At 45.3% G+C, this 17437-nt stretch overlaps 1 protein-coding gene across 1 annotated transcript in view; it reads right to left on the bottom strand.

The window, feature by feature from the left end:
* Nucleotides 1–17437, bottom strand: part of LOC140896510 (uncharacterized) — a 346326-nt gene that overhangs the window by 169360 nt on the left and 159529 nt on the right. Inside the window, exon 4 of the mRNA XM_073308434.2 lies at nucleotides 7732–7799. Coding sequence (XP_073164535.2) covers nucleotides 7732–7799 — 68 coding nt within the window. The remainder of the gene's footprint in view (nucleotides 1–7731; nucleotides 7800–17437) is intronic.

The raw sequence follows: 17437 nt of genomic DNA, 5'->3' as shown, positions 1-17437 counted from the left end.
GCTCAGTTTTATTCCCCCTCCTATTCAACAGCTCTGCCAGGCTGCTCAGGGAGAACATATAACGCCAAGTTTCAGAGTAACAGCCATGTTAGTCTGTATTCGCAAAAAGAAAAGGAGTACTTGTGGCACCTTAGAGACTAACCAATTTATTTGAGCATAAGCTTTCGTGAGCTACAGCTCACTTCATCAGATGCATACTGTGGAAACTGCAGAAGACATTATATACACAGAGACCATGAAACAATACCTCCTCCCACCCCACTCTCCTGCTGGTAATAGCTTATCTAAAGTGATCACTCTCCTTACAATGTGTATGATAATCAAGTTGGGCCATTTCCAGCACAAATCCAGGTTTTCTCACCCTCCGCCCCCCCCACACAAATTCACTCTCCTGCTGGTAATAGCCCATCCAAAGTGACCACTCTCTTTACAATCAAGGTGGGCCATTTCCAGATGGATTATCATACACATTGTAAAGAGAGTGGTCACTTTGGATGGGCTATTACCAGCAGGAGAGTGAGTTTGTGTGTGGGGGGCGGAGGGTGAGAAAACCTGGATTTGTGCTGGATATGGCCCAACTTGATTATCATACACAATGTAAGGAGAGTGATCACTTTAGATAAGCTATTACCAGCAGGAGAGTGGGGTGGGAGGAGGTATTGTTTCATGGTCTCTGTGTATATAATGTCTTCTGCAGTTTCCACAGTATGCATCCGATGAAGTGAGCTGTAGCTCACGAAAGCTCATGCTCAAATAAATTGGTTAGTCTCTAAGGTGCCACAAGTACTCCTTTTCTTTTTGCATATAACGCCATGTGCTCAAACATTCACTGTATGACATCCTGCTGCACATTTCCTTGTATGGAGTGGATGGTACTGTCAGCAAGGCCACCCAGTGACCTCAGGAAGCAAACTGCTGACTCAAGAGTAACTTGGTGAGATCAAGGCAATGCTAGTTGGAAGGCGGAAGCTCTTCTATGAACTGAAACAAGCAGAAACACCCCCCCCCCGCCCCACAGTTGTCAAATGCATTGCCTCAGGGTTCTGAAAAAAGACACACTCGAATGTCATCAGTAGGCAGAAATGCATTTTCCACCTATGCCAAGCAGGCTACTTGAAGACTGTACCCCTTTGCCAAATCGACCCATCTCAGGTGAGAGATGCCTTTGCCATCTCCAGGCCAGACTACCACCACTCTGTTTACCCACCCCTGAAAGCCGAAGGCTGAAAAAGCTCCTGCTGGCCCAGTGTGCGCAAGCTGGTCTCCCCCCATAGACCAAGCCAACAGAGCACGTCACTGAGCTCTCCACTTTCTGTGCTACCTCCACCTTCAAGGTCCTCGTCCTAATCTTCACAGCTCTCAGCCAGCAGGAGGCGACTCGACCACCTCAGGGACCACCTGTCTTTGCACACACCACCTACAATACTATAATGCACAAGGCATTATGGCTGTGAGACTCCAGGGAGATACTCTTGTGATCCAAACACAGAGCCTTTCCACTGAGGGTCCCCAGCTGCAGAATGCTCTGTCAACAAAGGTTAGAGCACAATACAAGACATATTCTTTGCACAGACCTTGCCTCTGTAAACAAGGCTACAACATGGCCAGTGAGGTTCCCTCTCTCTGTGGCAATGTCCTCCAAAACAACCCAAAGAACCACAGCCCAACCAAGAGAAGAGTGAAGACAACAGTCACTAGGTGACAGCAATGTGCTGCTCTTTAATTATTGTATTTGGTGCGCAAATAATACAGTGGGCATTTTAGAAATGCATCGTTATACCTACCTAAACCCATCTCATCGAATGATAGGACTTGGCTTGTCCTTAAGATATAATTCTTCCACGATGCCCAAGAAATGAGCCAACAGTAATCAGTATCTTAAAAAATAAGTTTTAATTGAACCCCAGGATGTGTACATGGCTAACCTGAGTAACTGCATGAACTTACTGCTCTAACTTGTCCTTCAGCCCTGCCCCTACCTACCATTTGTTAACCCCATCGTGTATCATAGCTCATTTTGATTATGCTCTATACTTCCAGGCAAGGCAGAGCACATATTTGTGTGCTATAAAAACAACAATGATAAATAACTGGCAGAGTGAACCAAGGTCTTACACTCAGCTCCACAACACTTCTCTGCTTGTCTGTCTAACGGCAGCCATTGACAGCACAATACCCTACATCTCTGTTCTGCCCATCCGCCCAATACAGTTTCAATGATTGAGACCCTGAATGACTTGCCTCCCAGACAGAAAGGAAATAAGAATGGTGGCGTAAAGGTGAAAATGAAGGGCCACACAGAGCTCCTGGCTGGGGGGGGGGGGGAGGGAGGAATTGGGGTCACTGAGGATGAGGGAGCATGCAGAACCCCCATATGAGAGAGGGAGTGGGGGACTCAGCAAGTCTGAAATGGAGGACAGCAACATAGAGCTTGTGGTGGGCATGGATCCCCTGGTGTGTGCAATGTACTCGGCCTACAAAGTGCCTTGCTACAGAAGTAACATAATGCGATGATAGATTAGCTAGTGTGCAAGATGACTCCTCCATTTTAAGGTCTTATATTCTCTTCACTGCTAGCATCGGAAACACAACGCTAAAACCCTACCGTTGTGCTACCACCCCACACCCTGCTAAGGAAGCCTTTCTTCCCTCACTGTTCCTCAGGAGAACAGCTTTTCCCCCGCTTTCAAGTGCTACAGTATCATTGTTCTCCATTCCCTTCTCATCCTCTCTGGCCAGCTGCTGCTTCTCCACTCCTGACTCCCAACGGTGCTGGTGCCCTGCCACTTGCTAGGATGCCCCCATTCTCTTTGTCCAAGTGCTCATGGTGTAAGGTCACATATCCTCACTATACATAGACTTAGTCCTTTCCTGTCGGAACACTCTAACTTAGCCTGAGCTCTACCCAGTGAGCAACTGTGTGGTCTGATGCACTGCAGGGGCTGCTCATCAGATGCCTCTCTTCTCAGAACAGGAAGAAGGCAGCAAACTTCCAGGTACTTGGGTGGAAAAAAACAAAACAAAAAAAACCTTCTGAAGTCTAGATGTGTAAGGTTGTCACTGCTTTCTCACGGTTTCCTCAAAAACTCTCACCTTCCCTTCCAAGATTCAAAACACACTGTGACAAAGCTCTGTCCTTGCCTCCGTGGGTCCCGCATTTCCTGGTGGATTTCGCTAGCCTCAGAGGCTCACTGTGACCCTCCACATAACCCTTCTTTCTCTAGAGACAAGGATCACAGTCTACTGAGCCATTTTCATCATAAGCCAGTGAGGGAGGTGAGGAGAAATTATCGTTCCCTGCACAGTCTCTGTTGTCTCCCAGTCTCAGTGATTAATCAGGGGGCAAAGGTGGGGGGGGGGGAGTCCGGGCCCACCCTCTACTCTGGGCTCCAGCCCAGGGACCCTAATAGTATCAGCTATGGTAGCTGACCTTTTAGAAACATGACGTATACAATTCCCTGGGCTACTTTCCCCACAGCAGCCCTCACTTCCTCAAGCTCCACTTTACCCTTACCTCAGGGCCTCCTTCCTTGTGCCTGATATGGTGTGTACTACTCAAGCCTCTCCAACAGCACAACTTCCTCCCGCAGCTCCTGACGTGCACCCCCACCTAACTGACTGGGAGGCTTTTAACTAGTTTCAGCCAGCCCCTGATTGGCTTCAGGTGTCCCAATCAACCTAGCATTCTCCCTGCCTTCTGGAAAGTTCCTAATTGGTCCCAGGTGTCTTAATGACCTGGAGCAGCTGCCATTTCACTTAACCTGGTACCAGGGATTTGTTTAGCCTGGAGCTAACGTATCTATCTCCCACTGCTTTTCTATGGCCATCCGGCCTTGCCCCGTCACAACACCTACTTTTTCTTCTTGTGACCTCACACCTCAAAATCATGTTGTACGCATGTCCTGAAATCCATTGTGCTGTTTTAGCCACACACAAAAACATGGTAACACATAATAAGTTGTTAATATTTTAAAAGCTCATTATGCCACATATGGCCAAAGCCAACACTTACAGTGCATATAAATATGGTAACTTTACATTCACAATTCATAAAAGTATGAATTTATGCTTTCATATGAAAACTGTCATTAATTACACATTCATCAATTAAGGCAGCTTCATTCACATTCAGAAACTTTTCTTTGAAACCAGAAAGATTAGAAACTTGCTTAATTTTTAAATGAAAATTGAGACTCCTGTGAAAATTTTTTGACCCTTCTCTCCCACACAGAAAACAGCTTCATAACCGAACGGGGCCTTTTCAACTCAAAACTGACAACCACTGCCATACACTTAGGCCAAGCGTAGCACCCACTGCCAGAATGCCACTACTATGAGTTCAATAACATCCACAGGCTGTAACATGTTTAGAGACAACTCCAAACCACTGAGTTCACTTTGGCATCAAAACAACTTCCCCATATCTGTACAGCAGAGTCAAAATTTAAAATCAGCCTTCCCAAATATCGTTAGCAATAATTACTTACTATTATTCTAGATCTTTCTCAGGCAGACATCCACGTAGCATCTGGGTGCCATTATACCACTGAAAAGTACCTGGGTGCGCCTTTATTTACTGTAAGCTCTGCAGCCACTCTAGGCTCAAACAGGACTCTCACAAGTGCTGGGTAAAAAATAAAGGGCATAAAGAGCCTTGATACCAGTCCTGCATTTTCAGAGCATTTCAAAGACTTTCTTATGGTTGGAACTGGAGATTGCCAGCTCCAGCCATGAACTCGCTCTCGCTGGATAGTGCCATCACTAGATCGACCTTCATAGCTCTTCAAGAAGTCGGACACAGATCCCTTACTGAAATAATGAGTTAGACACAACGCATTTCAAACATTGAGCAATCTCACTGACACATGCCACAATGCCTGCCATGTACAGAAACTTTAAATGTTATTCCCTGATACATACTGCGTCTTCAAAGCCAGTCTGTCTCAAAGACAGCTGGAAGGAGTAGACTCTTCTTCTCATCCACTGTCTCAGAGTCATCCTGATTCAAACAAACAAACAAGGAAGCAAGCAAACAGCAAGCTTGCCCAAAACCGTCTCTCTTTTCCAACGAGTCGTGAAATCCTATGTATTAGTCATGTGGTTTGTGGAGAAGTTAGAAGTGGGGGTGGGTGGACTGGGAGGGAGGGACAGAAAATAAAGGGTGGGGAGAGACAGAGAGTGAAAGGGGTCTTTGCCTCTGATGAGTTAATGAGCATTTGGAAGTTTAATTTCTGCTGCTGCTGCCAGGGAGCAAGTTGAGGAGAAAGCTCAGAGCTTCCCTGGTAGGGCAGCAAGCCAAGCCGCCTTCCCCATGTCTCACAGGCTCACTTTTTTTAAATTATGGGAAACACTTTTAGACAGACACTGGCACTCATAAATTATACAGCCCATTTGCATATTCCAGTCATGAGACATTATGCAAATGTGACATGATTTGCATAATGGATTCCTCTTGTCGCTTCACTTGCTTCATGCTTTTAGAAAACAAAATGAAATCAAATGAAAGCATAAAAAAGTGAAAGCAGCAAGTTCCCAGGATTGCCATGTCTCCTCCCATCTGCACTGTAATTTGCCCTTATTTGCAGCAGAGATTTAGGGTGAAGGAGAGAGAAATCAAAAAACAAAGCTCTCACATGGTAAATTTTGTTCTTAATTACAAGGAGCCAACTTTCCCCCGGTTGAGATTCTTCACCACTAGCAACACATCTGAGCCAATTAGGGAGACAAAAAATACAGGGATACAGGACAAATGTATAAAAGGCAGCAATATTCAAACTGCCTACCCCATTGCTTCAGTGGGCTTGGGGTGGCGAGCCCTCTCCTTCGTAACTACTTAATTAAATAAAGCAAAGATGGTTTTTTTGTTTATTATAATAAGCCATTTTTTTCCTACTAAAACTTCCGCAGCACTTTCATTTTTAAAAGGGGGCGGGTGATGGAGGGAGGGGAGGAGGAGTTGCTTTGATTACTTGTAAGAAAATATAATGGCAACATATTGCAAAGGATGAGACCGTAGCTTGTCGGCTTCCATCAGCTGTACTTCAATAAGCAGACAATGTTCCCTCAGCAGAGGCTAGTTTTGCTGAGGGCTTTTCTCTGCCCCCCTGCACCAGTGTGAAAGGCAGAATTGTGCCAAGCGGCTGGCGTCTGTACCCTGTGGGAAAAGTTAACTGTAATTCTTCAGCTTTTAAAATCAATTAACCCGTGTGTTAATTAACGTCAAGTCGATGGGGGGAGGAGGAGGAGGAGGGAGGGAGGGAGGGAGGGAGGAAAGAAGCTGCAAGGGCGGATGGCAGAAGAGTTGGCACAGTGCCATCCATTCAGTGGCAACGCCACGGTTTCGTGTGATAACAGCAGCGGGTATGTGTTACAGAGGCCCTGTATGCGGGCCAGACAGTGCGGTAAAGCTAAGGGAGATTATCCAGACCCCCAGGAGCAGCAAGCAGCAACCGAAGGCGCAAGTGCCAGGATTACAGACGAGGTTCTTCCACGGACAGCCCGTCCTCGGACACAGGGACTCAGCTACTTGGGATCCGGGGGACTCCCCCGCCGACGAGGCACAAATCTGACTTGCAGCCCGTTCCCCCGTTCACGTCATTCTGCCGCAGTGGATCCAGCACAAGGGATGCTTTCGCACCCTGGGAAACAAAGGCCGTCGTTTCCGCCATGACACCGCGGCGTTCCACGCCGAGGCCGGCATCCTGGAGTTTTAAAATAAACGGAACAACAAAAACAGCAAAAGAGAAACCACAACAACAAACCCCTTGTGCCCATCCTCCGTGCCAGGGGCAATCTGGGCATCTGTCGCAGCAGAAGGCGCTTGTGCGGGGCTTTTTTTTTTTTTTTTTTTTTTGCGCAAGCTGTTGGTTTGTTTGACATTCGGGTTCATTTATAAATTAACTAAAGAAAAAAACAAAACAATAAAACCAAAACCCCCAGCCCAGTCATCAACAAACAAAAGGGAGTAGCCGACATCGAGAGAGAAATGCCACAGGAAGCTGCAAGAATGCAGGCTACAGTCGATGCCACTTGCCATTCGGAGAACCTCAGGGAAAGATGCCAATTCTGCAGCTCGGAAGAGACAGAGAAGGGAGCATAAAGGTCTCCAAACAGAATTCCGAAGGAAGCCTGGAATACAGCTCTTATAGGGCAGGAGCATAGATGCACACAGCCTCTGCTGGGAGGAGGGGGAATGTTTATCTAGATATAGCTAGAGTTGCTTCTCTGTGTATATACACACATACTCATATGCACACACTGCCTCAGACATTTTCAAGCACGTGTATGTATGTGAATGTTTATGTGTACACACCTGTGTGTGTGTGTGTATTTATTTCTCTCTAGATACATACACACGTGTGTATATGAGACACACACCCACACACGAGTGTGCATGTGCATGTACATCCCATTTTCTGACCCAGGTATACACAGAAGACAAAATAAAAATCATACTCCAGCAGCAAGCAGGCAGGCAGAGATTTATCTACATTCACTGCTATCACCAGGGAGATGAATGGGGCCGATCTGAAGCCCTTTACAAGATCCACTATGGGAGTGAAGGAGGAGGAGGGATGCCACACAGACATGCACAAACTTGAAGACGGCGAGATTTGGAAGGTGCTACTTGTGAAGCCCGGGTGGCATACTGGAGGGGTGAGAAAGAGAAAATCCATTACACACGCTTTGTGGGGTTTGGGAAGCGGGTTTCAGGGACAGCTGGCTACTTACATTATCTGCGCTGCTGTGGATCCTGAAAGGTGTTCTGTTGGCACCGGGCGCTGAGCCAGGGACGGGCGCTGGAATCAAAAGGGAGAGACAAAAATAAAGTCATACAATGGGAATTCTGATGGCCTCTCTTGCGGATTTTACAAAACACACGAACTGTTTTCTTTTCCTTTTTTAAAAAAATGTGGACTGGCGCGCGTCCCTTTTGCATGGAAAATACTAGCACGGGATTTACAGCCCAGCTACAGGGCTCAGGATGAACCGCGCTGGCATCTTTTGGGCATATTTTCCCTTTTAATGAATGAGCTTTTGCTGTTAATGAGGAATAATCGTTTGGCTAATGAGCTTTGAAACATTAAGAGAAAAGAGGTTTTTTCCCGCTAATCGCCCTGATGCGACCGCATGGGTGGATTACAAAAGACAGCACTAGGAATGCAGTACAAAGGGGGAACGTCTCCTGGAGTGGGATAAACGCAGAGATGGGTGATGCGTCCCTGCATCTCTCCTTCCTTCGCTCTCTCTCTGCCAACTGCTATGGGTTTCCATAACTCCGCAATCAAAGTGGATGTTCAGGAAAGATTATTACAGTCAAACAGTGAAGCGTCGGCTGTTAATGTCTCCAGTGTTTAATCATCATACAGTAGAATGGTTTTATGCATATTTCATTTGCATATCATTAAACCGCGTTAGCGTGGGACATTCAGAGCCAGGAGAGGTACAAAGTTGTGGGAGGAGGGAGAGAAAGGTCCCTCTGATGCCTATCTTCAAAAGCCAGGGACTCATTCCATGAGCTGTCTTCACTTTTACTAAAATCATGACGACTGGGGAACCTTTGATGTTGGATATAACCTTGGATTCTTCTAATTCCAGCAGAGTGGTGTATTAAAAAGAGGGAAATGGTGCTGCGCTAGACATTTAAAGGAATATAAACTCCAGTGGTACGGAAATAGGATCTCTTTGGGGAATGCACTGGCAGAGCCAGCCACAGCTTTGACAAACACCACCACCCTATCTCGTTAATATTAATAAAGGATATACATAGTAAAAGTAAAACAATGAAGGCAACATACACATTAACATGGGAATTATATTTCTCTCTCTCCCTCTCTTTTTTTTAATTAAGATAAAGAGAGGGATGGAACCAGCGGTAATTTATACCCTAATTAGTGAACAGTTGCCTCTTTATGTTTGTTTTTTCTTTTTTTTCTTTCTTGCTTTTTGGAGAGGAGTGTTGTCACTGGTGAAGTGATTAATCAATTATTTGGTAGCTAAGATCAATCTCCACTGGCACTGGCCAGGGAAGGAAGGTGGTGGTTGGGGGGAGAGAGGAATACAGTTGGCTCTTTGTAGATCTTATACATGCACAACATATTAATTGGGGTCTTTCTAAAGCTCCCTCAGTGGACTATTTCATTCCTGGTAAAACAGCAGCTGGTTAGCCACTGTTGGTGACTCTTCAAATATCACTTCTACCGGGGGCTTTTCTGTAACTATTTGTTGTTTTGTTTTATTTTTCCTCTGGAATGGAGAGGGTACGTGTGCAATGCTACCCTACTGCCCCCAGATTTTGAATGGTGCAGACAGACAATTTGGATTTCAAATGAATTCCTTGTGTAGAATGCACACCTTCTTTTGGAAATGCAATGCTGTTTTATATTTAAATTCTCCCCCTTCCACTTCCCCTTTCCCCATAATTCTTCTCCTCCAAAGCTTTGTCTCGGCTATGAATATTCAGATGAGCCATGATGTGATTACACTGTACAATTACTCATGTACGTGGTGGTGGCGAAGAAAGCTGAGGAAAGAGAGCCGACATGCTCAGAGCTCATTCGGGGCTTTTTTTCTGTATTTTCCCCCAACTCTGTGGCGCTGTGGCACATGCAGATGTCGCTGTTGTTCTTTATAAAGCCCTAATGATATGCAAAAGCATAATGACCTCATTTGTGCGCAAAGCATCAGCGAAATATTAAAGGGGGGGAAAGAGAAAATCCTGACTGAAGGAATGTCCACATAAATTATTTTTATTTAAATGAGTGGGAAGGAGGAGGTGGCAAGTCAGAAGAAGTCACATGGAATACATGCATAATATTAATATGCAGAAAGGTTATCACCAAGGAGAAGAGGCTCCTCAGCACAGTGCTTGGGACAAACAGGCTCATTAGGGAATGGCACAGCCCACTGCATGATTTACTTATTTACCTTTACCCTTATTTCAGCTGCAGCACCAGGTACACATGCTGCCTGGAGCCTCTTTTAGGTCTGGAAGCTGGTTGCCCAGATAATTCCCAGTTTTAATTCAGAAATTGCATCAAGAATGCTTGGCAGAAGGGAGGGGAGAAGAGGAACCAGAGAAGGGCTGCTTCATACCACAAATCTGTAGCACCGGAGCATGCCAATGAAACAGCCTCAAGGAGGGGGTGAAAACACAGCAGTGGGCAGCTGGTGCAGGGCTCCACCAGCCCAGGCTGGCCACTGCTAATACCAGCCTCACATGTGTTCTTCAAGGACAGGAGCCCTGGGGCAACAGCAGATAGGTCTCTGCCCTGCTGGCTTTGTCTCACTACCACTGAAAACCAAAAGCAGGGTCAGGTGTAGCTCCTCCCGGCTCAGGTAGCTGTGGAACAGGGGTAGTCATTGCTGTCACTATCACAGGCTCTGCTGCAGAGCAGACAGAACAGCCATGGCACCGCACAGGCCAAATCCTCCTGCCGGTTAAGCTCATGACTTCAGGGCATTTGTTCCTGTATCAATTTCAGTTATTGCTCAATATTACAAGTGCAAAAAATAAAGGTATATATAGGATAGGGATTACTGGATATTTTGCAAGTATGTTTAGCTAGGAATATTCCTCTGGATCAGTTGGGTTGACCTACAGATGAGAACAAGGGGTTAATAAGAAGTATAGGGGGCATAAACAACCAATGGCAAACAGAAATGTGGTCATTTCAGCTGTGGTCGACTGTGCTTGATAGCTACGTCAGAAAAACCCATGTCTAGACATGTCTAGCCACACACCGAGTGCAAACAGCTCCAGCCAAGACAACGTCCTCAGCAGCACTCTGGCCCATTGGCACAGCTCAAGCTGCAGCCAGAGCTCATCTCCAGAGAGAGAGGGGCTATTGGTCTCTTCCCTGCCTACAAGGTGGTACTCTGAGACAAGAGCAGTTCAGGTGGGCTCTACCATGAAAAGAATTCCTCTCTCATCTCACACTGCAGACACAGATGAGGAGAGACTTAGTCGGTCTTTCAGGAAACTAAGGGCCAGATCTTCAGCTGGTGTACGCCAGCATAGTTTCATTGGCCGTAGTGCAGTTATCCTCATAGCAGCGGAGGATCAGACATAATTGTACGTTTGAAAGAAGTTCCATAGCGCTCTACTGAAGCGTTCTTAAGGCCACCGTAACTGGGGTATGAGGTCAAGCCAGGTCTCCTCCAAGCAGAGAGCAGGTGCTGAGGTGATCCAGACAGAAGAAAAGCAGGATGGACAGGCTAGTGCTCTCTTCTCCTACAACTATTCCAAGGGGGGACACTGGGGTACAGGTTGGTGCTGTGGCAAAGAGGAGAACTCCCAGATGCTGCTGCTTGTATGTACTCAGGCTCATGGACTCATCTATCTTTCTTTGCCGCCACTTTCATCATGCATGAGAAATGGATGTATCAGCCAAACACACACACACCTTATCTTCCTAGAAGCTGAAAAGGGTGATGGGCAGAACCCCTATAAAGTGCACTGGAGCTCTATGATGCAGGTCTAATTTACCTGGTCTCTGCTCAGGTACTATGGTGATGGCAACGTGGTCTGGAGAACTGAGTAGAAAGCAATTGAGGTCAGGTCGTCCTAAATTCTAATCCTGGCTCAGTCTCACTCTATGTCCTAGCACAAGTCACTCCACCTCTCTATGCCTCAGCTTTCCTTCTGTAAAATGGGGAGGATATTTACCAACCTACCATCCAGGAGTGCTGTGAGGATTAGCTAATGGCTGAACCATGCTATGAAGGTCAGCACTATCTAAGTACTAAATAAGATTACTGATGGGATCTACAGACATGCCTAGGATAGATTAGACGAAGTGGTAAGCACAGGAGCCCTGCCACACCTCAGTGCAAGTTATCACTATCAATTTCTGAGGCAGAATGGATCACAAGAGTACCAGCCTCTAGGCAAGGATCACCAAACCAAAAATAACTTCCCTGGATCCAGGTGAAAGCCTGTGAGTACACCCTGCACACAAGACAAGCCGCTTTTGAAACACCCACTGCGGCCAGGAAAATATAGAATATTATAAATAAAGCAAAAATATAAAAACAAATGAAGAGAGAGATGACTAATAGGATGTGTGCATGCCAGCATCTAGTCACTGTGCTCAGGTGACCTGACCTCTGTCTGGCTTTTTCTTCTTTAGACTGTAAACTCTTTGAGACTCAAACCATCTGTTTGCCTGTGTTGGTGCAGAGATCAGCCTAATGGGTCCTTGATCCTGACCAGGGTCTATGAGCACAACCACTAGAACCCATCATTGGTATGTATATGGTTAAGAAAGCAGATACCTGAAAACAAATATGCTTCTTGGGTGTCAAATTCTCCTTCATGTGGATAATTTTTGCCATCCAAAAGGCAGGGAGGTTGTGTCACTGAAAGGCAGGAGATGGCATGCCAGCTGAGTCTGGCAGGGAAAAGGTTGTGTTGTGATGTGATAAAAGGGAACTCATTTGACAAATCAGTGAGGAAGGTCTTGCTAGGTTGCTGGGATCTAAACAGGATCATGCTGGGTCACTATGAAATGAGTCACAGCAGGAGAATCTCAGAAGTCACTTCAAGGGAATCTTAGAGGGGAGGGGATTTGCCATCTCAACACGGTGAAGGGTCATCATCATATCATGGTGAGATGTGCTGTGTTGGGTTGGAGGTGTCATGTCACATCAGGGACATACCTTTTTCAGATGAAGGGATCACATAACGTGAAGGAGAAATGGCTGGTACTAGGGGCTGGGGCTATCATTTCAGGGTAAAGGGGTCACATCAGACAGGGCAGGTGTAAGGCTGTGACATTACAGGGTACAATCTGGACTGAAGAACAGCTGCATCCCCTCAGTTCTCCAACCTGAAGTGAGAACTGAGGGGATGCTTTTACACTGCTTTGCCATGACAGTAACCACTCCTGGTCTGCTCACACACAGCCTCCAGCCTGTAAGTTACTCCCAGTTATAGTATATCAGTGCTATAGCCAGCCACTCTTGAATTACACTTCAGCAAATTCCCAGCTCCATACTTGCCCCAGAATGTGCATCTTGTACTGCCCAACCCTCTCTTGGACAACAAAAGCTCACATACAGTCTGTTATTTTATTAATAGAAAATGATATGCACAAATCCTGTTATCCCGAATGGAGTTTCCCAATCACACTTCAATCCAAACACACTGGCTTAAATAAATCAGTACAACAAGTTTATTAACTACAGAAAGATAGATTTTAAGTGACTGCAAGTAATGAGGCATGAAAGTCAGAACTGGTTACAAGAAATAAAAGTAAAATGCAACTAATGCCTAACTTAACAGCTAAGTGAATTCAAAGCAAAGTCTCTCCCACCACATGCTTCAGCAGTTTCACTGTCTGAAACTCGTTCAGTCAGGATCCCTTCCCCCAGTCCAATTGTGGATGCCGTGGGTAGAAAGAAAGGGAGAGAAAATTTGGAGCATCTACTCTCATTTCTTATAGCTCTTTCTCTTCTTTGAGAATCATCTCCAGCTGAGGTTCAGGGGACAGAAAGTCTGTGCGAAGGGAAACCTTCAGCTGTTTCTTTGTCAAGATATAGATTTTCGCCCACATCTTCTTTAGTGCCAAAGAATGGCCACTTAACCAGGTGATGGTCCATTTCATGTGTTTGACACCTGGCTGAGTCGTCGACTAATCTTTTGTTGCTGGGGAACTGGTTTGTGACTGCTCTTCAGGCTTAGACCATGTCTTAATAATATCATACAGTAGAATTTTATAACTTTACGTATGATGTTGCAACACATTTTACCAGACCAATAATGATCAGCAAATTATGAGTTTTTAAATGATACCTCACCAGGCATACTTTGTACAAAATGTATCATAGTCTTGTAAAAAGGGTGACTATAGGGATACAGACTGTCCCAAAGGCACTGTTGTGTCTGGGTTTAATGCATTGTGGTGTGTGGGCAGGTCAGTGCAGAGTGAAAGGGGCCATGTTGAGTGAATGGGAGGTTGTTTCACTAAGATTACATATGACACTTTTGAACAAGCCAGTTTCTTGCTCCAAATGCAGACAAGGCACTTGAGGTAGCTGAAGAGTTAGGAGGCCCAGTGGATGGAGAAAGGAGCTCTAAGGAGAGGAGAAAGAATTAAGCTAAAAAAGCTAGGATACTGCACTTCCACTCCCTCCTTCAGCCTCCCAGGGAACATGGATTAGTGGTGTTTAAAAACATTCAGCATCTATAGGTAACTAGATCCTCATTCCACAGAGGGAAGATAGCGCTTCAGGGAAAAGATTAGGTGACTACTGAGCCTTGGGAGGGGTGGCAAGTTGCAAGTCAAGGAAGGGTGGCCCTGTAGTGAGGGACATGAAGGCTGAGCTGGGGGGTTGGCAGTCCCAGGCTGTGGGGCTGGAGCAGTCATGGAATGATAGTGGCTATGGAGCCTCAAACTGGGATGCATGAGCAGGGTGTGCTAAGTCTGAAAGAGGTAGCTCTTTCAGAAGGGAATGGCTGCTAAATCCAAAGGGTTGCTTGAGGAGGTTGAAGTGGTTGAGCCTAGGTTTGGATCTCTGTCCTAGCTGAACCTCTCTCAGGGCATTATACACACAAAAATCTTCCCTGTATTTTATCTTCCCCAAAAAGTCTTGGGAGCCTATAGCAAAGGAGAAATCTCACTGCTTTTGATACTGACTGTGGAATTCACTGGAGCAGGTGTTTTATCTTTTTTATGTAAATCAAAACCAAATCCATGCACTAGAACTCCTGTCCATTCTTAGAATAAGATTAGGGTTGTGACACAAACTTCCAACTGCAACAGTATGGAGGCCACCACTGCTGACTATAAATGCTATTTTTACATGCATAGAGTTGAAATGTGATCAGCGGCTATCCCAGCACAATGTTTCTAATTACAAACAGGTGACCATTCTGAAGCAGCTCTCCCCACTACAGGGCAAGCATGGGGCACTTGATTTAATGCTGCAGGAGCCATTGCTCTGCCTGTCATTTTACCAAACACCCTGAAGAAACTGCTACTTAGAAAAAGGAAATTCAAACATTTATGAAACATATTGCTATTTAGAAAAAGAATTGTTTTGCAAATAGGAGAACTATTGAAAGGGGGAGAGAGAATGCATCAGTCATTTGATATTACATATAAGCAGTTTATTAAAGAATTAAATATTTATAGACTATAAAGCAAGCAGGGTGATGAGTCGCAAACAGCTTGCTGAGAAGTACATTATAAAACAATGAGTCTGCCAATGACTGATAACGTATGGAGAACACAAATGTTTTATAAAATCATGAAGCTAGCTATGAATCTCCAAAGCTGCAAAATGAGACACTGCAATAGCTGCCAGCACTTCTACTGCAGCTTGTGCATGCAGCCAATATGGAAGAGAAGAGATCTGAACAGAGATACGTCCCTTGCCCCAGAGACATGTGCAGAGCGCTCATGGGGCTGGCTATGAATCAATGCCCTAGAGAGGTTTAATTTTTTAACATTATTTTTAACGGAGATCCGTTAATAGGGAGTTCAGGATTTTTGAGACCGTTCCAGGCAATTCCATTCCCAGTTGCTCCCACAATTTTCTTTTCCCTTTGTAATTCGCAGAGTGTTTGTGATTCACACTGAAATACCCATTCCATTGGGAGCCCCCCCCCAAACAGAGGTGGAGACACTCTAAACAGCAGCTTCCCTGCTCCAAACACATTTATCTAAGTTGGCCTTGAAGCCCAAATTGGGAGAAAAACACCTTTTCACATCCCAGGCCATTGGCATGTCATACAGATGAATTAAAATCTCCAGAGGACACAGAGCTGGAGCAAGTTGTTTCCAGCTCTCATGGACAAGGAATCCTCATAGTATGCAGTAATCAGAAGTGGTGTTAGCAGTGTGCTGTTTGTCTATGTGGAAATTCTAATTCACAGTATTTCACTCAGTGCTGGCATCACCTACGTGACACTGGGAGAGCACAACTTTTTTATAATAACTAATGAAAGAAGCTCCAAATGGTTCATTATTTTTGTGAAGCCAGATCAAGCCCTACACATTTTAATTATTTCTGATGCTGGCATAACTGAAATCTCTGTTTCAAAGGTTTGCTACAATTGTGTCCACAGATGTCAATTCTGGTGGGATTTTCAAAAGCACCCAAGTCCCATTACCTTTCCATGGGATTGTGCTCCAAAGTCACTTAGGCCCTTGAGAATATCCCACCCATTATGAATTCTGTTTCCTCAAAGACAATCACCTTAATAGCTATTAGCCTCCTAAGCAATTAGGCAAAGTTTATACTGCTAAACACAAAGAGGAGGGGATATAAGAACGTGGGAGACAGCAGACATTGCTGCCTCACTGCTACACCCACTGAAACCTTCTGAAGGACAATATTTTAACTAGCACAGAGGCTAAGGGGTCAGAGAGAGTCTGTTCTAACCAGTCCCAAATTACATCATGGCTGCACAGAGACAATGCCATCTAAGGTTGTCAGTTGCTTTCTCAGTATCCAAACAAGGCTGCAGCGGTGATTATTGATTTGACCATGATGGTTCCTTCTGGGCTTGCAATCTATGAATATTTCTATATAATATGACTAAAACAGAGACTTCTCCAATTAATAGGGAGCAGTAGTCTTCCCTTCACAAACTGTATGAAAGTGAATTCATCAGAGAAGGTATACAAGCCTAAATTTCAGTTTAATATCAGTCCCCGTGTTCTTAGCCAGGAATTTCTCTCAAGAGGGTAAGAATCATCAGTCTTTTGGGGTTGGAGTGGGAGGCAGAGGAGGTGAAAAGTGCAGCCTTGTCACAGTCAGATCATTAGGTTCCACATGGTGATGTCAAGGCCCACCTACTCCACAGGGGCAGAGGACACATTTTGATGGTCCATCCTCAAATATGAACAAAGTCAGTTAGAATCAGAAGTCACTGCAAGAGAATCTGTACAGCCTCAGGAGAACGCTATCACTGACCTGCTGGAGCACTCTGAACAGCGTTTTTCCAAAGGCATTGTACAAAAGGCATTGTCATCTGCATCATTGTCTCAAGTCACCACAGTTGTGCAATAGACTCCAACAAAGAAAAAGAATGAAGACGGGAGTAGTCCACTAGACTAGGCGGACTTCCTTTCCCCCTGTGTTTATCCCCTCCCTCAACCTCTTCCTGCCCTCCCTTTCTGACCTCTTTCAATATAAGCATACCCTGGTCTCTTATCCTCAAGAAAATCATCCCTCAACCCCATCTGCTTTTCCAACTATCATTCCACCTCTCTCCTTCACTTCAGCTCTAAAATCACTGACAATGCAGTTTGCAACCAGTGCCCCCTCCTCCAGCTGTCTTGGATCCCTTGTTTCCAGTCTATTGAGGCTTCCATCACTAGGGTCTCTAATGACCTGTTCCTGGGCTGTCCTCATCCTCTGCAGCTTTCAGTGCTGTTGGTCATCCTCTCCTTTTTGACATCTCATCCTCACTGGCCTTTCAAGATAT

This window comes from Lepidochelys kempii, chromosome 12 (genome assembly GCF_965140285.1).
Source record: "Lepidochelys kempii isolate rLepKem1 chromosome 12, rLepKem1.hap1, whole genome shotgun sequence".
Classification (NCBI taxonomy): Eukaryota; Metazoa; Chordata; order Testudines; family Cheloniidae; genus Lepidochelys; species Lepidochelys kempii.
Note: the sequence above shows the minus strand (reverse complement) of the source record. Positions and strands in the feature narration are given on the sequence as shown.